Genomic DNA, 20,333 nt, shown 5'->3' with positions numbered 1-20,333 from the left:
ATTTTTATACTACTACGGTGCAAATGCTGAGTGAAACGTATTAAGAATTGATCATTATGATGGATTTGCTAACATACTACAGTCGTTATAAAAGGTGTATCCTTTATCTTACCCACCCTAAGTAACGTTTTGTCCAGAAGGTGGGAAAATGCATCAAGCAAATGTTTAGCTACGGGGACATGAACAAGCAGGACTGCCTTTATGAAACTTTGTTCCTTATGGTATGCTCGTGTTTTTGAAATAACGCTGTATTTCTTTTATTCGGTAATCCACTTCCTCTGCTCAAGACCTGTTCAAAAACGTATCACAATGTACCGTTGATCTAAACATGACGTTATTAAAAACGTAACAGACTATGTCTACTTTCACTCTCTTGTACTGACACCATGTAGGTCACTTGCTGGCATTGACAGTAAACAAATGGAAACACAAGGGAAATGCAAACTGGTCATTCATTCGACATTATTTACCTTAGTAGTTGGAAAGGTAACTTCCAAGAAGTGTGTAAGAGGTCCATGACTAAGGAATTTGTTGCTAGCGCACTCGAGCAGATGTAATTTCGATGGATTGCTCACGCGCTGCCTGCGATATGTAAGCTATAAGAGAATCTCAGACCCGAGAGCAGTGTCGGCTGCAGTAGGAGCTGTGTCAGCAGTAGAAGTAAGTAGAAGCTAGCAGTCTTGTGTATGGAGTTCGCGAGACCGGTCGTGGGGAGCGATGGCGGTGCCTGAGAGATGTAGTATAAGGTAAAAACAGATGTGCGCATATGTAATTTGTTACAACAAAGTTTGTACTATTGTTATATCAAGTCCCACGTAAATGTTTTAAAAATCTTTTAATAATAATCTTTTTTTTATAAAATTAACTTTTTGACAATCATTCATTTGAATTTAACGAATTTACTAATTTCTGCAATCCATGGCCATCCCAATTATCTGAAAGAAAAATCAGTTGTTTCTTTTTATATATGACAAATCTAGCGGCCAGCATTGCACTGGGCTGTGCCAGAAAAATTTCTTATAGGGGCAGATATATACGCATTATCCGGCGACTTCATTGAGGTAAGAATTTTCAATTTATTCAGAATGATCTTTCAGGTCTATGAAGCAGCACTGCTGACGTCCAAATTTAGCAGTTTAGATTCACAGTCAGTTAATTAATGAAAGGTTATATGTGAGCCACAATCTTATTGAGAGATTAGTCACCTTATTAACTGTTGTGAGGTTACACTGAATGTGAATCCTGTACTTATTTTTTACTGTTGGAAGGTTACACTTTATTTTTTTACTGTTGGGAGGTAACAAGTGTTGCATATCAAGTCACGGCCTGCCTCCAAGCGATGTAATTATATCGAAAGCGCGACTCTCGAGGATGAAAATATGGATACTATTTACAACGTTGACAAGAGCGACGAGAAATGACGAATGTTATATAGCAAGGTAATTTACGAAGAAAACCAGTAATTATCACTTACTTTACTCGCTGGCAACGTCTTCAGCATGAAAAATTCCAGACTGTTGTGAATCATGGACGTACAAATACAGGAATATACATAGTTCGTCTCGGTCGGCCTTTTCTCTTACCTAATGATTTTAAAGATTTTCGCAACTACTCAGTATTCTGCGTGAGGACCGATGGATCTTTGGAAGATACAGATTCAACGGAATGGTTCACGAATTCATGATCTATGCCTTCTTTCTTCAAAGTTTTATAAGTCTTTCGGTTATCAGTTGTAACTTTGGTTCTTGGCAAAATGAAGTGCTTTATAGGGGCATTAATGTTTTCTTGTAGCTAGAGCGTACTCGAAGAATAAATCACTTCCTAGACTCCCCTTAAATACCTCCAAAAACCCACATAGGTAAATCCATTTCAAATCACCCAATATAAATAGAATTTGTCTCTCAGCATTTTTTGTTTTCCTGATTTTTTATCATGAGGTCCCTATAGGGAGACTGTCACAAACCACTGTTTAAAAAAAATTGATAAGCCATAGTTTTTTTTCTGGCAGCCATTTTAAAATGGCGACTGGGCAAATTTTAATGGAAAACTGTTTACAGAAAGTTTATCTATCAAGCTACATTCCAAGCCATCAGAATAATTCAAAAACCAATGTGTTCAGCATAAAATGAACTTAAGGAATGCAATTTTCAAATTTTTCTATCATGCAAGAGAGTCAGTCAATCTCTTCGTGTAAAGACTCAGATAAAATTTATCAATCGTTACTTTTTAAGACCATAAATTTTTATGAAGGAAAGAGACTCACTAATAACATGTTATTTCTGTGTTGAGGACTTACATAACTACCTGCAGTATAAGTTTAGTCCTGAGAAAGCACTCCTGTTTTCTCTAGAGCTTTTTTCAAAACTGACCAAAAGCCTTTTAACATCAATTTTCAGAAGCATCTAAAAAGGGACTGAATGAAAACAAGTGCAAATTTTACAGAATTTTCTTTACACTCATAGGAATATCTCACAAAAAATATGACTGAATCTCAACTACGTTGAGAGTATAGAACAGTGAATTTCAGAAAAAATGCATCTTTCCACACACCCGTTCTATGCCAAGTTAGCAAACAAAGGCTTGAAATTATTGCAGCTGACGTTGGTTGAATGATGTGTAAATCATTGCTTACAATAAATGATCGAATGCTTTTTACTTTTAAATAGTAGTGGCACTTATAACAATAGGTAAGGTACTAGTTGAACAGGAAGAGTAAAAATGTGGATATTAACCTAATTACTGGACAAGCTCTATGTCCAATTTGTGAATCACGAATATTTGTAGAAAAACAGATGAAGAAGCGACAAATACTGTTGAAAATGACCATGAATTTCTTCCAGAGCCTTTTGAATTAGTTGAGGATAATCAATTGCATCAAGTAGAAAGTTGTTAAACTTTGGATTTATCTCCTTTGTGTAAAATAACGAAGCTTAACACAGGACAGCGACTGCCAGATCTACAAAGAAAAACAAGCGCAGTCAATCTAAAATTGCTAGAATCTTTCCATAATATCTTCGAAGCTCATATCAAAACAGTATATAAAATTTACAAAAAGAGTTGAGATAGGTGGAACAAAGAAACGAGGAGTTACACGAGCTTCCCTTCAGAGATCTTACACAGAACATATCCCGACTCCAGATATTGTTGACAGAATATTACTTGTACCAAATATATACTTGTTTCTTCACCTGAAATTGAACAAAGGAAAGCTATCACAGATTTGTCCCTATAAGTGAAAATCAAATAAGATGTATTGTTACTTCCAAAGGCTCACACTTTGATGATCATTAAACTTCAATACTTTTTACAAACATGTCATCTTTAACAAACAATGACATTATTGTTTCTATATATGATGAGAAGTGATGGCTTGAAAAAACTGAAGACAAACAATGATGTTTTGGTGCATTTCTTTCAGTCTTCTGCATCAAAAATTGGCTTTCAACTTTCCAAAAATGATACTGTTTGGTGCCTGCAAAGACAATAGTATGGAAAGTGAGTCAATTGGAACTCACAACATTGTTTGGTAGAACTCACAACATCACTGATAAATAATGCAATGAATTATCATGTATGTTTAACTCACTAATGAAAATTGCAGCTGGCAAGTGGTTACAACTTATGTTTAAATCTAAACACATAGAGAAACGTTATTGTATGTATATTGTACGCAAATGTAGTACAATAAAAGTATCGGTAAGTTAAGTTTAAGAATTAGAATTCTTAGCTATGGTTATCACTGCCTATTGTTATCTAAAAGCAGAAACATGGTATCATTTATTGAATGTAGTGATTTTAATATCATTCAGCCAATGTCAGTTATAATAATTTCAAGCCTTTGTTTGCTATCTTGGCACAAAACGAGCCTGTGGAAGGGTTGCGTTTTTACTGAAATTCACTGCTCTATTACTCTTAATGTAGTTGAGCTTCATTCATAACTTTTTTGTGAGATACTTCTATGAGTATAAAGAACATTCCATAATATTTTAAGTTGTTTCCATTCAGTCGCTTTTTAGATACTATTTCTGATATTGATTTTGCCCATTTTTGAAAAGCTGTAGAAAAATGTGAGTGCATTCTCAGGAGTAAACCTTATACTGCAGGTAGTTATCTAAGTACTCAACAAAGAAATAACATGCTCTTCCTTCAGAAAAATTTATGGTCTTAAAAAGTAACGATTGATAATTTTTCCGAGTCTTTACAGAAAGATGCATGGTAGAAAATTTTTAAAAATGTGTACCTGAAGTTCATTTCACGCTGATCACACTGGTTTTTTAACTATTCCGATATCTCGGAAAATAATTTGGCAATAAAATCTTCTGTAAACCACGTCCTTTATTAAAATTTGCCCAACCGCCATTTTAAAAATGACTGCCAGAAAAAAGAAAAACTATAGCTCCTAAATTTTTTTTAAAACAGAGTTCTTTGCCTGTTTACCTTTAGGGTACTCAGGATTAAAGAAGTAAAATAAAAAATGTAGAGCAACATTCGGTGATATGAAAAGGATTGAACCACATATGTTCTACTTCGTTTTTTAGAAGACGTCCTCTCTCGTACTTCCGAGTGGTAGTATGTGACTCATCAACTTAGCAACCTTGCTCTTACCACCGATAAGGACACTTCTATTCGTGACAATAACACAGAAAACCTCATGACAAAAACCGAGTCTACTGAAGAACTGGATACAACCCGTCGGCTTTGCCCAGTGACGTCAGAATTTGCCAGAGAGGATTTATTACACAGATGTAACGGCAGAGAGAGTGTTCATAAACAAAGGAATACGGGAGAGAAAAGAGATGGTAGACATATATCAAGTCTAGTAATATTTCGACCATAATGTTAAGGATATCGCTTGTTTGAGTCCTAGTACTACTTTAAAAAATAAAGAAGAAAAAGGGATGGAAGTAGCGGTAGCATAGAATACCTCAGTTGATATATACGTCGATTTCTTCGTTTTCGTTAGCATTAGTATTCTATTCTTCAGTTCAAATGTATAGGTCAAATGAAGTACGGGATACAAATTTTACGTGTGTTGCTTCTTTCGCCTCCGCTACCAATAAGAGTCTGTTCTTACGTAGATAGTAGTACTACCGACGGCAGAAAGATCTACGTACACAATATTTGTATCCCTTACTTCAGTTGACCTATGTACATATTATACTGCTAACGAAAACGAGGAAATCGACGTACGTTACCTTTACCTCACTTGAACTACGCGAAGGCGCAAGAAGACGACACACATAAAATTTGTATCCCATACTTCAGTATGGGATACAATTATTTTTGCCTTGGATGCTAATAGTATCGACTGAAAGTTATAGTCTTGCTAACAACGACAAGAAAACCAACAGCAGTGAAATCTGTATCCCATTCTTTATTTGAGCTACATAGATCCATTCAAGAATAGAAAAGTAGCACTAGCGAATGGGAAATAACGACATTTATGACATGCGTATTCAGTACTTCAATTGACCTATGTATGTCAATTGAAGAATAGGATACTAGTGCTACGGAAGACGAAATATAGCGCCATACATAACATTTATATCCTGCTCTTCAGTTGACCTATATCGGTAAGTGACATAAATGTTGCATATATCGCTCTTTTCGTCTAGGTAGTACCAGTATCCCGTACTTCAGTTGGCCTTTACACGTCAACTGAAGTACGGGATACAAATTTTACGTGTGTCGGTCTTTCGCCTTTGGTAGTGCTAGTATAGACGCGAAAAAATCGTACTGATACAAGTGCTGGGAAAGCAGAGAAGAGCAACAGCTGCAAAATTTGTATTATGTTCTGCAGTTGACGAAAATATACGTAACGGTGTAATACAATAAAATACGTCAAAATAGACAAATGCAGTGAAACAAAAAAATAAAAAACTGAACTTACCACACGGAAACTCCTCCGCATAAAAACCGAAGCTCACCTAGAAAAACATCAACAAAAATCACATACCCACACACACAAGAACACAACGTCACGAAAACACACACACACACACACACACACATTCATCCCCCACCCCCATCCCAATCTGAAATTAACTATCAAATTTTGGACGATACATTTGCACAACATGTTTAAGAAATCATTTAAACTGGCAGTATGTATCGGGTACACCATGCTTCGATGAATATTCCTCTAAGTGACTCCGTGGTGTCGAAATCCTTCGTTCCCCTCTCTCTACAACAGATTTTATAGCTGACCAATAACCTTCTATGCTATTTGTACAAGCCCCAGAGGATAAACATCTGAATTCAATATTGTTATTAACAACGAGATGCTGATAACCCCTATTCCCCAAATCCCTATATGAAGAAAAACCATCTGAAATCACTACGGAACCATCTGCAACACGATCTTCAATTAATGTGACCAAAACTCCCTTCGTTCGATTGGGAACTACTTTAAAAACTACATCGTCACATTCTTGACCTGAAACTGCAGCTCCCCAAACCCATAATCCTACCGGAGGGTCCCCCCTGTTGTACTTTCTTTTACCAAAATGCGACACGTCGATTTCAGCTCTAACACCCGGCCCTCCCAACGGCCCCCTGTACTTTAAATATTCCCCACAAACTTCCCTACAAAAGGAGTACCAATCTACAACTGTAGGCTCACTCACACAACATTCATGCACACACAGCCACACAGGATATGGGTCAAATGGCTCTGAGCACTACGGGACTTAACTGCTGGGGTCGTCAGTCCCCTAGAACTTAGAACTACTTAAACCTAACTAACCTAAGGACAACACACACATCCATGCCCGAGGCAGGATTCGAACCTGCGACCGTAGCGGTCGCGCGGTTCCAGACTGTAGCGCCTAGAACCGCTCGGCCACCCCGACCGGCCCACATAGGATACCTCAAACACCAACAGTATGTAATTTTTATGATATCCCTCAAGGCGAACTTAGATTTCTCGAACCATGTTCCTCGTCTAATGGAGCGCCACAAACGATCTTTGCTGCAGCGCCATACGAATAAGTCGTGAGTAGGGCGAGCAGACACACTAGTCAGGCGCATATGTTCGCCTCACTCACGACATCGAACGTAATCGGCAACAAGGCCACACATTTGTAAAAATCGAATCGCGGCTATCATGTTCACGCCCATAGCCTCCTTTAAATCATCCAGATTCATTGGAATAGATGAATCCACACCTACAAACGAAAATGAAAACCTAAAAATTCTCCTAAAATAAAAAGTATTAGTCCCAATTATCTCAGACTCACTAATGGTTCAAATGGTTCAAATGGCTCTGAGCACTATGGGACTTAACATCTGAGGTCATCAGTCCCCTAGAACTTAGAACTACTCAAACCTAACTAACCTAAGGACATCACACACATCCATGCCCGAGGCAGGATTCGAACCTGCGACCGTAGCGGTCGCGTGGTTCCAGGCTGAAGCGCCTAGAACCGCTCGGCCACACCGGCCGGCTTCAGACTCACTAAGAATGAAATTAAGTGCCGAATGAACTGCAAACAACCAATTACTTAAAACAATGCACATGAAAAAAAATTTACGCAATATCTAACGCCGTCTTTTAAAACCACATTCAATTTTTTTTTAATGTGCAGTGATGGCGCTTATCCGCAGCAGACAACCGATTTATTATCTATGGTTGGAAAGTAAAGACATTAATATCTATAGTCAATCTATGACGTCATTGGTCAAGGCGACGGGTTGTATCCCGTGCTTCAGTAGACGTAAGTCCGCCCCCGGTAGCTAAGTGGTAGTTCCGTTTCAGCCGCGCTAGTGAGTGGCCGCTGTTAACCGCTGCGCTGCACTTCCGTGTATACATCGCTGTACTTGTGCTTCGCCGACTGCTGTCCGTTAATCTCCGTGTTCGTTCATACTCCTTGTGATCTGATCGCTCTTTCTAGTCTTGCTGCTGCTAATTGGAATTTCGGGTGTTTCACCGAAATTGCGTCGCTGGATTAACCATGGCTACAAACCTCGGGAAGAATACTCTGGTATTTGCTTTTGACAAGGAATCCCGTCCTATTCAGCCGACATCCCTGGAAATAGATGACTGGATTACACAGGTAATTAGTCTCAATTCTGAAACCGTCCATACCTGGCAACTGGATCAGGAAAAATACTGTGTTTTTGTCAAGTTATTCAGTGCTGCGACTGTTGGTAAAGTGTTACGAAAGTGGGGCTATGAAGTAGATTTTGTGCATATAAATGGTTATAAAAGTAAGGTTTCAATCTACAGAGCGAAAATTCACTGCAAAACCGTTCGTGTCTTGAATCTTCCCATTGAAATTGAAAATGATGAGATTAAGGAAGCTCTTTCAAACTACGGGGACGTTACATCAATCGCAAATGAAAGATGGTAGCCTCGCTTTAAATTACAATGTTTCAAAGGGGACCGCTGTGTAGAGATGGACGTTTTTACAGGTCAGGAAGCAACATGTCATATATGTAACGAAATTGGCCACTTCGGACAGGAATGTCCGCGGCGAACTGTTGTTCTTAAAAGTAATTTGATACAGCGTCAGAAGCTTACCTTAGATGATCTGTTACCCAAGAATAGCCCGGATCAACTGGTTGAGGATGTTAACGCAGCAGGCCAAGCTCATGTCTCCCTTCACGAAAACAGTCAATTTCCTCCGTTAACAACAAAGGGAAACCCTGCTACCACTACTCGTGAAACTGAAATGCAACCGGAAAAACGACCTCTGGAGACAACTGATAGTTGTTCAGAGGACGAGCTGTCCTGTCCAGCTCCCTCACTTCGCAAGCAAAAACAGTGCGATGAGGAGGCAGAGGAACCGGAAGGCAAAATGCGAATGGAAACTGATGAACGGAAAGGTAATACACATACGGTACCAGAAAATGAAGGGGTGTAATCAGCATTAATTTGCAAGAAACTTTAGTCGCAATAGCCGATTGCAAACATCAGCAGCTATCTGTTAATAAACAAATTCAGGGAGAGGTTGCAAAACTGCAGTCTCCAATTGTTTCCCACGATCAGGGAGTAAGTGATACTAATAAAGAAGGAGGAAGTTTTGGCCCAACTGAAATCACGGTCAACACCTCAGGGCAGGCGCCGGCAACAGAAATTGCGAAAGCGTCTGCTGCTGCAGATAAGCCGCGAAGTAAAATACCGACGCAGCCAAATGAGAATGTAGCTCGTAACCAAGGGAACGGAAAATCCGGTAACGGCGACCCAAGCTCAAAGAATGTTCGGTCCGAAACGGTCCTACACGAATCACTGGAGGAAAAATTAGAAAGTTTACCAGTCTGCTTGCGGTACAAGAGAACACATCAGAAGTAGAAAAAAACTGGACAGTAACTAATAAACTGACTGAAGTGTTATTACATGTTAAGCCTTCCGAGAAAACTGTTATAGCTTAACTGAACCTTGAACCACAGGAAATTAAATTAGTTCATCAAAACAACTATATAGCGACAGCGCAACGACGCAATCTTATTCTGTCACCATTATGAACATAAATAAAATTACGTCCGGTTTGAAATTATCGGCCCTTAAGGAATTTTTTTACGAATCCGCGACTGATATTGCCCTGTTACAAGAAGTTCTAATTTCAGATTTAGTAATTCCCGGTTCTGTCAGTTACATAAAATGTGTCTCCCGAAACAAGTGTTGGAACAGCTGTTTTGGTGAGGGAAGGGATTACAGTAAGCGTGGTGGAACAACTGGAATCCGGAAGGGGTATAGGACTAAATATCTATGATGTGACTATCATCAACTTGTATGCCCCTTCAGGAAGTTCTCACCGAACTGACAGGGCACGTTTCTTCAAAGGTGACCTGATATAGTACTTTTATGACCATTCATGTGCCGGCCGGTGTGGCCGAGCGGTTCTAGGCGCTACAGTCTGGAACCGCGCGACCGCTACGGTCGCAGGTTCGAATCCTGCCTCTGGCATGGATGTGTGTGATGTCCTTTGGTTAGTTAGGTTTAAGTAGTTCTAAGTTCTAGGGGGCTGATGACCTCAGAAGTTAAGTCCCATAGTGCTCAGGACCATTTGAACCATTGAAGTGTCTTAGCTTACATAAATCTAACAAGACAGCCAGTTCGCCGATTCAAGAATCAGTGGAATTTGAACACTTCCTTGTTAGTAAATCATGATTTAGAAGACCTGATTAAAGAAACATGGGCAATATACCTGCGCGCTCGTAGCAGATATGCCACTGCTATCGACAGGTGGGTTAAAATAGCGAATCCAAAGTTGAGGAAGGTTCTTGTTCTATACAGTGCCCAGAGCGCAAGATAAATGAAATGCACTATAGAATATTACTATTCCGTTTTGAGAGATCTATACGATCAAGTCTCAGCAGGTTCCTCACTTCGGATAGCAGACATCAAAAAAGTCAAAGCCACGTTACTTAATATCAAGAGAAGTCAAATGGAAGGATTGAAAATAAAATCGAAGGCAAAGTCGAGGTCAGAAGATGAAACTACTTCCCTGTATCATTTAGTGAAGGATACAAAAATAGGAGAAGGACTTTTATTGATGAAATTCGAACAAAACGGTACAATTCTCAGAACCCAGCAGGATATCAAACGAGATTTATCGCTATTATTGCGAGCTATATTCTGTACATCAAAGTAGTGATGCTTCCTTGTAAGAATTCCTTGACATCCTGGCCCCACAGCTGACAGAAGATGACAACGAAAATTTTCTCGAGGTTGTCAGTGAAGAGCACGTGTATGAGACTCTGTGTGTCTCACCACCAAAAAAATCCCCAGGACCGGATGGTCTGCCAGCAGAGTTTTGCATCCGTTACTGGCCAATAGTAGGTGCGAAAATCGCGGACATTGTAAATGAGGTTATTCAGGGTAAAATGCTTCCGGATGAGTTTAAGGAGAGTAAAATTGTTCTGACGACAAAAAATAATGGTAACAAAGATTTAAATAATTTTCGTCCAATTTCACTGCTGAATTTTGATTATATATTAATAGCTAGAATAGTAAACAAGAGAATTTCATGCCTTACAGATAAAATTATTAGTCAACATCAGAAATGCGCGCAAGGCAGAACCATATTTCAAAATCTAGCATAATTCAGGGATATCACTGCGATAACTTCTGTAACAAACATAAAGTGTGCCTTATTTTTTTTAGATTTTTATAAAGCGTTCGATGTAGTAAATCATGAATATCTTCTACAGACATTGAAGAAAATAGGTTTCAACGATAGGGTCATACAGTTGATTAAGAACATAGCAACTGGAATAAATTCTAAAATAACGGTGAATTGTCAACAATCCAGGCCGATGCAAATACAACGAGGTGTTCCTCAAGGAAGTCCTCTGTCCATGTCGCTCTTCGCCATTTCGCTGGAACCTTTCCTCCGACATGTCCATGCTAGATTAAAAGACTTAACATTATCAGGAAATAAAACAGTTATAAGAGCCTATGCTGACGATATATGGGTCATTATAAGGAATAATGACGAGGTAATCACACTAGTAACAGTGACTGATTCGTACTGTAGAGCATCTGAGCCCATGCAAACGAAAAAAAAGTAAGATGTTAAATTTCAGAGGTTTTGATAATATCAGCGTCGAGTTGACAAAATTAGTCCGACAACATAAAACACTTGGGATCACTTCAACAGCATGCCCCATGAAAATGACGGCTTTAAATTGGAAAGTTGCAGCAGATAAAGTGCAAGGAGCCATTATAGAGAATTTAACTCGATATATGAACCAAGTTCAAAGAACAAAGTATATCAGCTCATGCATCCTTGCTAAAGCTTATTATACTGCCCAGCTGTTTCTAATACCGAGAATGATAGCAAGGAGAATAATGTCCAAAATCACCAACTTTTTGTGGAAATGTGAAGTGTTCAGAGTACCTGTTAAAGTAGCCACTATAGATCCTAAAACTGGTGGACTAGGATTAATTGATATAACGGATAAAGCCTCTGCACTTTTTATCAAAGGAAGGTTAATTTAATAAGAGACTCGCGAGAAAGCCTAACCAGCCAACATTTCGAGATCATTTAACCTCGAAGCCTGCTTCCCCCAATTGACGTGCAGAATATCAACAGTCGTTTACAGCATGTGAGGATTTTCTATGTTGAGTTTAGTTATGTAAGTGTCGAATTCAGGCAGTCACGACACTTAACACCAAGAGCCATAATGCGGGACGAAAGAAAAGCGAAGGAAGGAACAAAATAGAACGACAGTTTCCAAACATTGAGTGGACTGATATTTGGAAAAACATTAGTTCTAATGTGCTCGCGTCTAATATACAAACATTATGGTACAAGACAGTTAACAACATAGCACCAATGAAAGACTGTACGCAATTGGACTCTGTCAAACAAATTTATGTCAACAATGCCATCTAATTGACACAATAATTCATAGATATACTTAAGTGGTCACATGAATAGTTGGAAGTGGATCCGGGAGCAAATACCTCTGATTGCAAGGACATCCCTGAGTATATATCGCTGTCATTGATACACAGGCCTGAAGCACGTTATTTCCCAGAGACAGAAAATAACGCTGTGTACTGGTTGCTGGGTAATTTTGATAATTACGTCCTTAACAAATTAGGATCTGACAGCACCATAGAGTTCAAGGTACACATGCTGTGTGAATTCCACAAAATTAGAAGATATTCGAATCACAAGAAAAAGTTTGGTAATATGTTAAAAATTATATTTGAAAGAATGGGCATTGGTTAATAATAAAAAGAAGACTGTGTTGACAGTGATGTATTGTAGTTATTTTAAGGATATTATTTAAAATTTTACTGTATATTTTTGGTGTGTGCTTTTACTACTTCAGAGAGTAGTTTTTGAAATTTTATAAGCTAATGTACAGAACTTATGTAACAGTCAGATTGTGCGTCTAATAGTGTCAAAACACAAAACATTAATGCTGCATTATTGGTTTAGATTAGAAACCTGGAAATTGACAGTTTTTTATGGAAATGTCGTTATCGATTGGTTAAAACCATATGATTCTATCTGATATAATATAATATTCAATTGCTGGCACATTGCCCTGTTCATTTTAGCACTGTGATGTCTAAGTCAGTTTTGCAGTGAAAGACTTATTATATAGGTCTGATCACTTCAGATACTTAGCATTCTGTTAATGTCCAGAAAGTGTAGTTGGAAGGCTAGTTAACTTTATAATATCTCCTTTCCGCCATTCTCAAGTATTTCAGAAATTGTCTAATATGATTATCAAATTGTTTTATACGCGATGGGCATAAATCTTCCATATTCTGTATTTGGTGACTTCCATACATTTGTGTGAAATGCTCATAGCTAGTCTGACTAGGCTGAGAAGGTTAAAGATCAGTTTCTACCCTTAACCTCTCTCACACAGAGACGATTTCCTTGTGTACATTAATATATTAAAAATTATCCACCAGCTTGCTGCTATCCTTCATAAAGAGCTATTTCTGCTTCTGCGAAGATCGGAGCACATGTAATTCAAAGTGCAATTTTTATTTCTTCATTTTGAAGTTTGATGTCTTTAAAAAAACTTTTCTTGATGTTTAACTTAATTATTTCTGGTAATTTAGTCAGTAACACAATCTACTGTTGTATTTTTTTAACATCAGCATAATTGCAATGATCAAACTGTTTTTGTTTAAATCATTTCATGTATAACATGTGTACATGGTTAGTACGTATTTGGAATGTGTAACATTGTTATTTTAATAAATGTTTTTATAAAAAAAAAGTGCCCAGTGCGACAGAATGTCAATCCTAATGGCCGGAGTTCAATTCCCGGCTGGGTCTGAGATTTTCTCCACTCAGGGACTGGGTGTTGTGTTGTCCTAATCATTATAATTTCATCCCCATCGACGCGCAAGTCGCCGAAGTGGCGTCAAATCGAAAGACTTGCACCCGGCGAACGGTCTGCCCGACGGGAGGCCCTAGTTACACATTTTTATTTAGTAGACCCCTAAAACCGTTGTAATCGCCAACAGCATTTTAGACGCAGTGGCTTGTAACGTGTATTCTTTTGCCCATCACGACACTATACTGACACTCACTCGATGGTGAATTTGGAGATATCAAATCATGGAAGTTCTGTTCTTGCATTTTGTGTAGTGCAACTGAAAAGAGAAGTCAACAGGGGCGGCCCTCTTAGTGTTCGTCGCACACTTCTCCCCATGACAGCCATTGTGACAATACTCTCAATAAAACTGTAAACAATTGTCTACACTACACAATCGCGGAATTAACTTCCACTCTGTGAGACCATTCGAACTCGACAATATACCGGTTTCAGTCATCACTATTAACAACATTATACGACGTTCCGTTGTCAACGCAGAAAACAGTATCCCTATCTGCCTCCTCGAGAGTCGCGTGTTCAACATATATCGCTCGGAGGTAAATCGCGACTTCGATGTACAATTTTTCTTGAAAATTACCGGAAATTAAAAATCAGTTTCGAGATGTTTTTTAGTAACGTCGTGTTACGTGAATGGTACACTGTGATACGTTTCTGAACAGGTCTTTCACCGAATGAAAGGTACAGGGTGCTATTTAAAAAAGACGTATTGCTTTTCATAATGAACAATTTATTTCGCTTCTGGACAAAAAATTTTGACGGTTAAGAGAAATAGGACACGTTGTATAAAAGGCAAAAATTTTTTGATTACATTCTCTGTAATATGGACGCTTAATTCTGTAGGACAACAAAAGAATATGGAAACGAAAAATTTCGAAAGCAGAAATAGATAAGAGATGGGGGTGGGCAAGTGTGGAGGAGGCGGCGGTGAAAAGTTTCTGGCCTAGGGCGCTGACATCAGTAAATCTGGCCCTTAGCTTTGCCAATATCTACGTGCACTTGCTTATATACAAAGATCCATGATGTCATATTTCGAGTAACGAGAATAGTTTACAAGAGTTATAAAGACAGCAATGACAGGCCGTTACGTTCTTCAAGATGGCGGTCTCAAGATAGGACATTTCGGTCGAAAACAAGTATAAAAAACCCGCAAGTATTTCAATAAAGTAATAAAATGATATCAACGGGACAAGCGCGCGAATAAGGGATTTTGGGCTGGGACAAACTAAAAAAAAGTCTAATAAAGCTAAGATCATTCCAAAGGAACCAAAAGACCGAAAAATCATGCATACTAATTTCTCTAAAATAAACGGAACAAAAATATACAGTACACAATGGAGGTAAAAAAAGAAGGGAGGTGGCACCACAAACACACGCTATACGTTGTTTTGAAGCCAGAGTGGGCGGGGACTGCCGCTATTTTAAGTAGTACAAAACGTTAGCAGACTACCGTTTACAGTTGCTTCTTGTTATTTCTGCCGCGCGCGCGCAACAACTGTTCTGAATATTAAAAATTAGAGAGCGTACATAAATAACATAGTGTCAGGAAGGCAGTTTCGAACGTTTTTCTGTTCTCGAATGCGTATTTGCTCTAGTAATACGACACAGAGTAGCGTCGCAAGGCAGTGTCACCACGGTGAGCCACGAGGGTATGAATGTAGTGGACCTAATATTTTGGGCTAGATAAGATGGCGGACATTGGCTTCAAGTTTGTGACGTAAAGCCATCTCCCCCTTTTTTATCTCCGTGCAGTACGGTAAACAAAAAATCGTAACCAAATTATTCCCTATGTCGGTATTTCGCCTTCAGTAGCGCTAGTATAAACTCCAAAAAATCGTAGTGACACTAATACTACAAAAGGAAAAAAGAACAACAATTGCAAAATTTGTATTCCTTACTTCAGCTGACGAACCCATACTTAACGCAGAACAATATAATACGACAAAAAATACATCAAAATAGACAAATTCAGTAAAACATAAAAATAGAAGACTAAACTTGCCAAAAGCAAACTCCTCCACAAAAAACCAAAGCTCGCCTTTCAAGACGTCAAGGAAAATCACATACCCACATACATAAGAAACGCAACATCGCAAAAAAACACATACACACTTACATACAAATATATAAAACCAGAGTCCACATCAACGAAATGAGGTAAAATAATTAAAGAAACATCCACAGAAGAAAATTACCTAACAAAACAAATGAAGAATGATAGATCAACCCCAGAAAATCCAAATCAATATTTTTACCATCGCGACCAAACTCATAGTTTTCCTTAATTATTAGTTACCCCCACCCCCCACCCCATTCCAACCTGAAATTAACTAACAAATTTTGGAGAATGCATTTGCCCAACACGTTTAAGGAAACACGAAAACGGGAAATATGTATCGGGTACTCTACGCCTCCATGAATATTCATCTTAATGGCTCTGTAGTCTCGAAATGCGTCGTTTCTCTCTCCCTGCAACAGATTTTATGGCTGACCAATAACCTTCTATACTATTGGTACAATCCCCAGTTGATGAAGATCTGAATTCAGTATTATGATTGACGTCAGGATTGTGAAAACCCCTATTCCCCAAATCCGTATATGAAACTTCGGAAAAACTGCAGAACCCTCTGCAACATGATCTTCAATTGATTTCATAAAAATTTTCCTCGTTCGATTAGGAACCGAAATCACATCCCACTATATCCATAATCCCGCCGCAGTTTCCTCCTTGTTGTACCTGGTTTTGCCAAAATGAGACTCATCGTTTTCGGCTATACCATCCGCCCCACCCCCGCCCCCTCCAAAGGCCCCCTATATTTTATATATTCCCCACAAACTTCCCTACGAAATGAATACCAATCTAAAACGGTACGCTCACTCACACGACATTCATGCGCACACAACAACACAGGATACCTCAAACAACAACAGTATGTAATTTTTATTATATCCTTCAAGGCCAGCTTCGATTTCTCAAACCATGTTCCTCGTCTAATTGAGCACCACAGTCGATCCTTGCTACACTTCCATATGAATAAGTCGTGAGTACGACGAGCCGACAAATTTATCATGAGTACATGTTCGCCGCACACACGACATCGAACGTAATCAGCAAGAAGACCACACATTTGCAAAAATCTAATGGTTGCCATCATGTCTACGCACAAAACCTGCTTTAAGTCTTCCATATTCATGGGAATAGATAAATTCATTCCTACAAATGAAAATCAAAAGTTAAAAATTCTTATACATGAAAAACTATTCTCCCAAATCATCTCACACTCACTAAGAATGAAATTAAATACCGAATGAATTGGAAACATCCAATTATTTAAATCAACTCAAACGAAAAAAAAATCTCACGCAATGTCTAGTGCTATCTTTTAAAAACACACTCATTTATTTCAGTTTACAACGATGGCCCTTATTCCCAGCAGACAACCGATTTGTTATCTACGGCTCTAAAGTAAAGACATCAATATCTATTAGTAACATATGACCTCATTGATTAAAGCCGACGGGTTGCATCCCGGTCTTCAGTTGACCCGCGATACCTAGCACACACACTCCAAAACGACGTCATAATCTAAAAATGATTAACACACACAAATTCCTCCAGAATAAACCAAAATCCAATAAAAAACACAACTGGATTCGAATTTTCGCTTGATCTAAGTAACTCACACGAAAATAGCGATGCCAGACACACAACCACAAAACAAACACATAATCGAAAAATAATACAAAAATTCCTCCGAAATAAATCGAAAAAAATATATGCAAAAAAATGAAATTTCACTGCAAACGAAAACCAGGTCAAAAACCGAAAGGAAACAAATACCAGAGGCTCGATCCTATCAGCTATACCATTAGTATAAGCAACATCACAAAATCGAACATTCACCAAAAGAGTGAACCACCAGCCACAATAACACGACCCCTCGATTTCATATACGCAGTGTTTCAACAACATCACGTTCACAAAAAGCAGACATATGTTTGTAAAACCCAAAACTATAACTAACATTACTATTTCTCTCTAAAACGTGCCACATAACAAAAATAGAAAAATAATTGTAAGAAACACCATGTTAATTACAATAGGTAATCATTTCACTCGTGACAATTTCACTTGTGCTCTTATGTTCCTGCCTAACCTTACCCTCAGAAATCGTTACAAATACAGCAAGAAACAGCCAGATATTTCCGAGAAAAAAAGCGTAATCGCTACTAGTTTCTAAATCGATAATTTAATGTCTGCTCTCAGATTCCACCCAAACTACACCATCTAACATCACCATATATTTGGAATAAACAGATTAGTTTACAAACATCATTAGTAACTAAGATAAACACAGATAACATTTAATAACAGGCCGCATAGATCCTTCTCAACGTAAACTCTTGTCAAAGCAGAAGGGTGGAATCGAACCTTGCACTTGACCCAAAGATATGGACTTTGTGCTACATAAATTATAGAGTAATGCAGAAATCAGATCAACGTACTTGTCTGTGAAGCTCCAGAGCAAAACAAGGTTGTTGCCATAGAACCTATTCTTGACCTCCCTGTTCATCTGCTCCAGACCCTTAGACGCAAACCTCTCGTAGAAAGTGAAGCGTGTGTGCTCCGCGTAGGAGACAGCGACTGTGCCAGTAAGTGTCGGGTGCCACGCCACTGACGTCACCACCCTCTCCTTGCAGTGCTGCACATCGATGAAGTTCTCGTACTCGTCGAAAACGACTTTCTCGCGAACCTCATAGTCTTGAGCCCCAACGCCAATCCTGCCGTAGTCGTCGCAGTACAAGTCTAGGACGGCGTTGTAAGTGAGTTGACTCTCTACATTGTCCATCACCGAACTCAAGTAGCCTTCAAGCTTTTCTACGACTTCTTCTTGTAACGTCCCCGCTCCTACGTCCACTGTGTACTCATACTGTGACCAGGTGTGTCTCGGAATGGCAGTGTACGTCTGTGCCTCTCGGTTAGTCACAGGAGGACTCGCCTGACAGAAGTTATCGTACCTTTTCCTCGCGATACGTTGTGATTTCAAATGTTCTTTGGGGAAGAACCTGAAACTGAAGTCGTCTTCCCCGTCGCCACCTTCGTCTTCAAAATCGGCGGGTGCCTGTGATTTGTCTATGTCCCGTTCTGCAAACATTTTTGTCTTCAGTTTTGGTCTCGTGTCCCGTATAGCAGCCTCTTCTAAGAATGTTTCCGTTCCGAGTGACTTCCATTCCTTGATACTCTTCAAGACGGCGTTCTCCAAGCGCTCCTCTACAGCTATTCTCTTTTGCTCCAACACGTCAAGAATCTCTTCTCGAGCCTCTTTCGTCAAGCACAGTAGAAATTGGTTTTCTGCTTCTTCTAACACATCCCACCCGATGAACATCCTATCTCCGGGGTAAGTGGTAATTGCAATTCTGTTGTCGTAGAACGGTGACTCCGCCTTAAGGGTTCCAATGTTTTCTTGGATTGCAGCTTTTCGCACTTCCACCCAAGGAGAGTCCAGAGTGCATTGTTCTCCTATAACGCATTCTAGCACGGTTTGAATTTCCAACGGCAGGCAAAGGCGCACGATACCTTCAATAGCCATGGGTGGGCCTTCCTCTTCGTCCTCTTCCATTTCCATTTCCGTCTCGGATTTAAGGGATACATGCTTCTTCTTTTCAGTGGATTCACCTTTCCCATCTTCAGTTACGTCTTTCTTACCTTTCCCCTTTTTTGGCATTTCCCACTGAAACTGTATGAACTAAAGAAAACTGCTCTTGATAATTGCTCTTCTCTTATGTCTTTCTTTATTCTTTGCGTTATTCTTTAAGTATCTCTTGGAACTTACAACTAAATGTACACGTACTGTAATAATTCGTTTTTGCTCAAAAAGTTCCGTGGCTGCCGTATGCTTTTGTGAAATTTTATTCTTCCTTCACTGGTGTCACAGTTAACAATTCGCTACCAAAATCTTTCCTTTATCTAGCACCTAGAACCAATATGAAGCTGTTTTGTAGAAAGATATACCACTTTCCAACTAACGTCTCTCATACTGCAAGGAGTCCATCATCATCTCTCGAATACTTCAGTTTAAACGAGCCAGTACATTTGAACACACGTGAAACAGACCACTCAAGCGGCAACACTCGTCATAGGTAAACCGTTTTCTTTTTCTTTTCGCTGATTGTGTTGATCAACACAAGACTGTTAATGTTGCCGTGCTAACAGTAAACAGGTAGTTTGCATATAAAATCTCTAGAGGCAACTTTGGTTCAGAGAAACACATATTTTCAATAATTGCTAGCAAAAATAAAAAGATTAGCGACCAACAAAGTATAGTGTTGTGTAACAGTTGATTTCTTCACTCCTTAATCAAAGCAATTCCATCCGTATAAATGCACGTCACAGATTATTGATGATACTTCGTTAGAATAGGTTAGGAAATATATCATTTCCTTTCTTTCGAACGGTGTATGTTTATACGGTTGTAACAATTATTTTTTACCACTTCAATAGAGATCCGGAAAATGAA

General features: G+C 38.9%; 1 protein-coding gene across 1 annotated transcript in view; it reads right to left on the bottom strand.

Moving 5' to 3' along the window:
- Positions 1–19,541, bottom strand: part of LOC126484831 (dynein axonemal intermediate chain 3-like) — a 167,717-nt gene extending 148,176 nt beyond the window's left edge. The window contains exon 1 of the mRNA XM_050108462.1: positions 18,322–19,541. Coding sequence (XP_049964419.1) covers positions 18,322–19,541 — 1,220 coding nt within the window. The remainder of the gene's footprint in view (positions 1–18,321) is intronic.
- Positions 19,542–20,333: the final 792 nt, after the last annotated feature.

The sequence above is a fragment of the Schistocerca serialis genome, chromosome 1 (assembly GCF_023864345.2).
Source record: "Schistocerca serialis cubense isolate TAMUIC-IGC-003099 chromosome 1, iqSchSeri2.2, whole genome shotgun sequence".
NCBI lineage: Eukaryota > Metazoa > Arthropoda > Insecta > Orthoptera > Acrididae > Schistocerca > Schistocerca serialis.
This window is presented reverse-complemented; position numbering and strand designations above follow the sequence as displayed.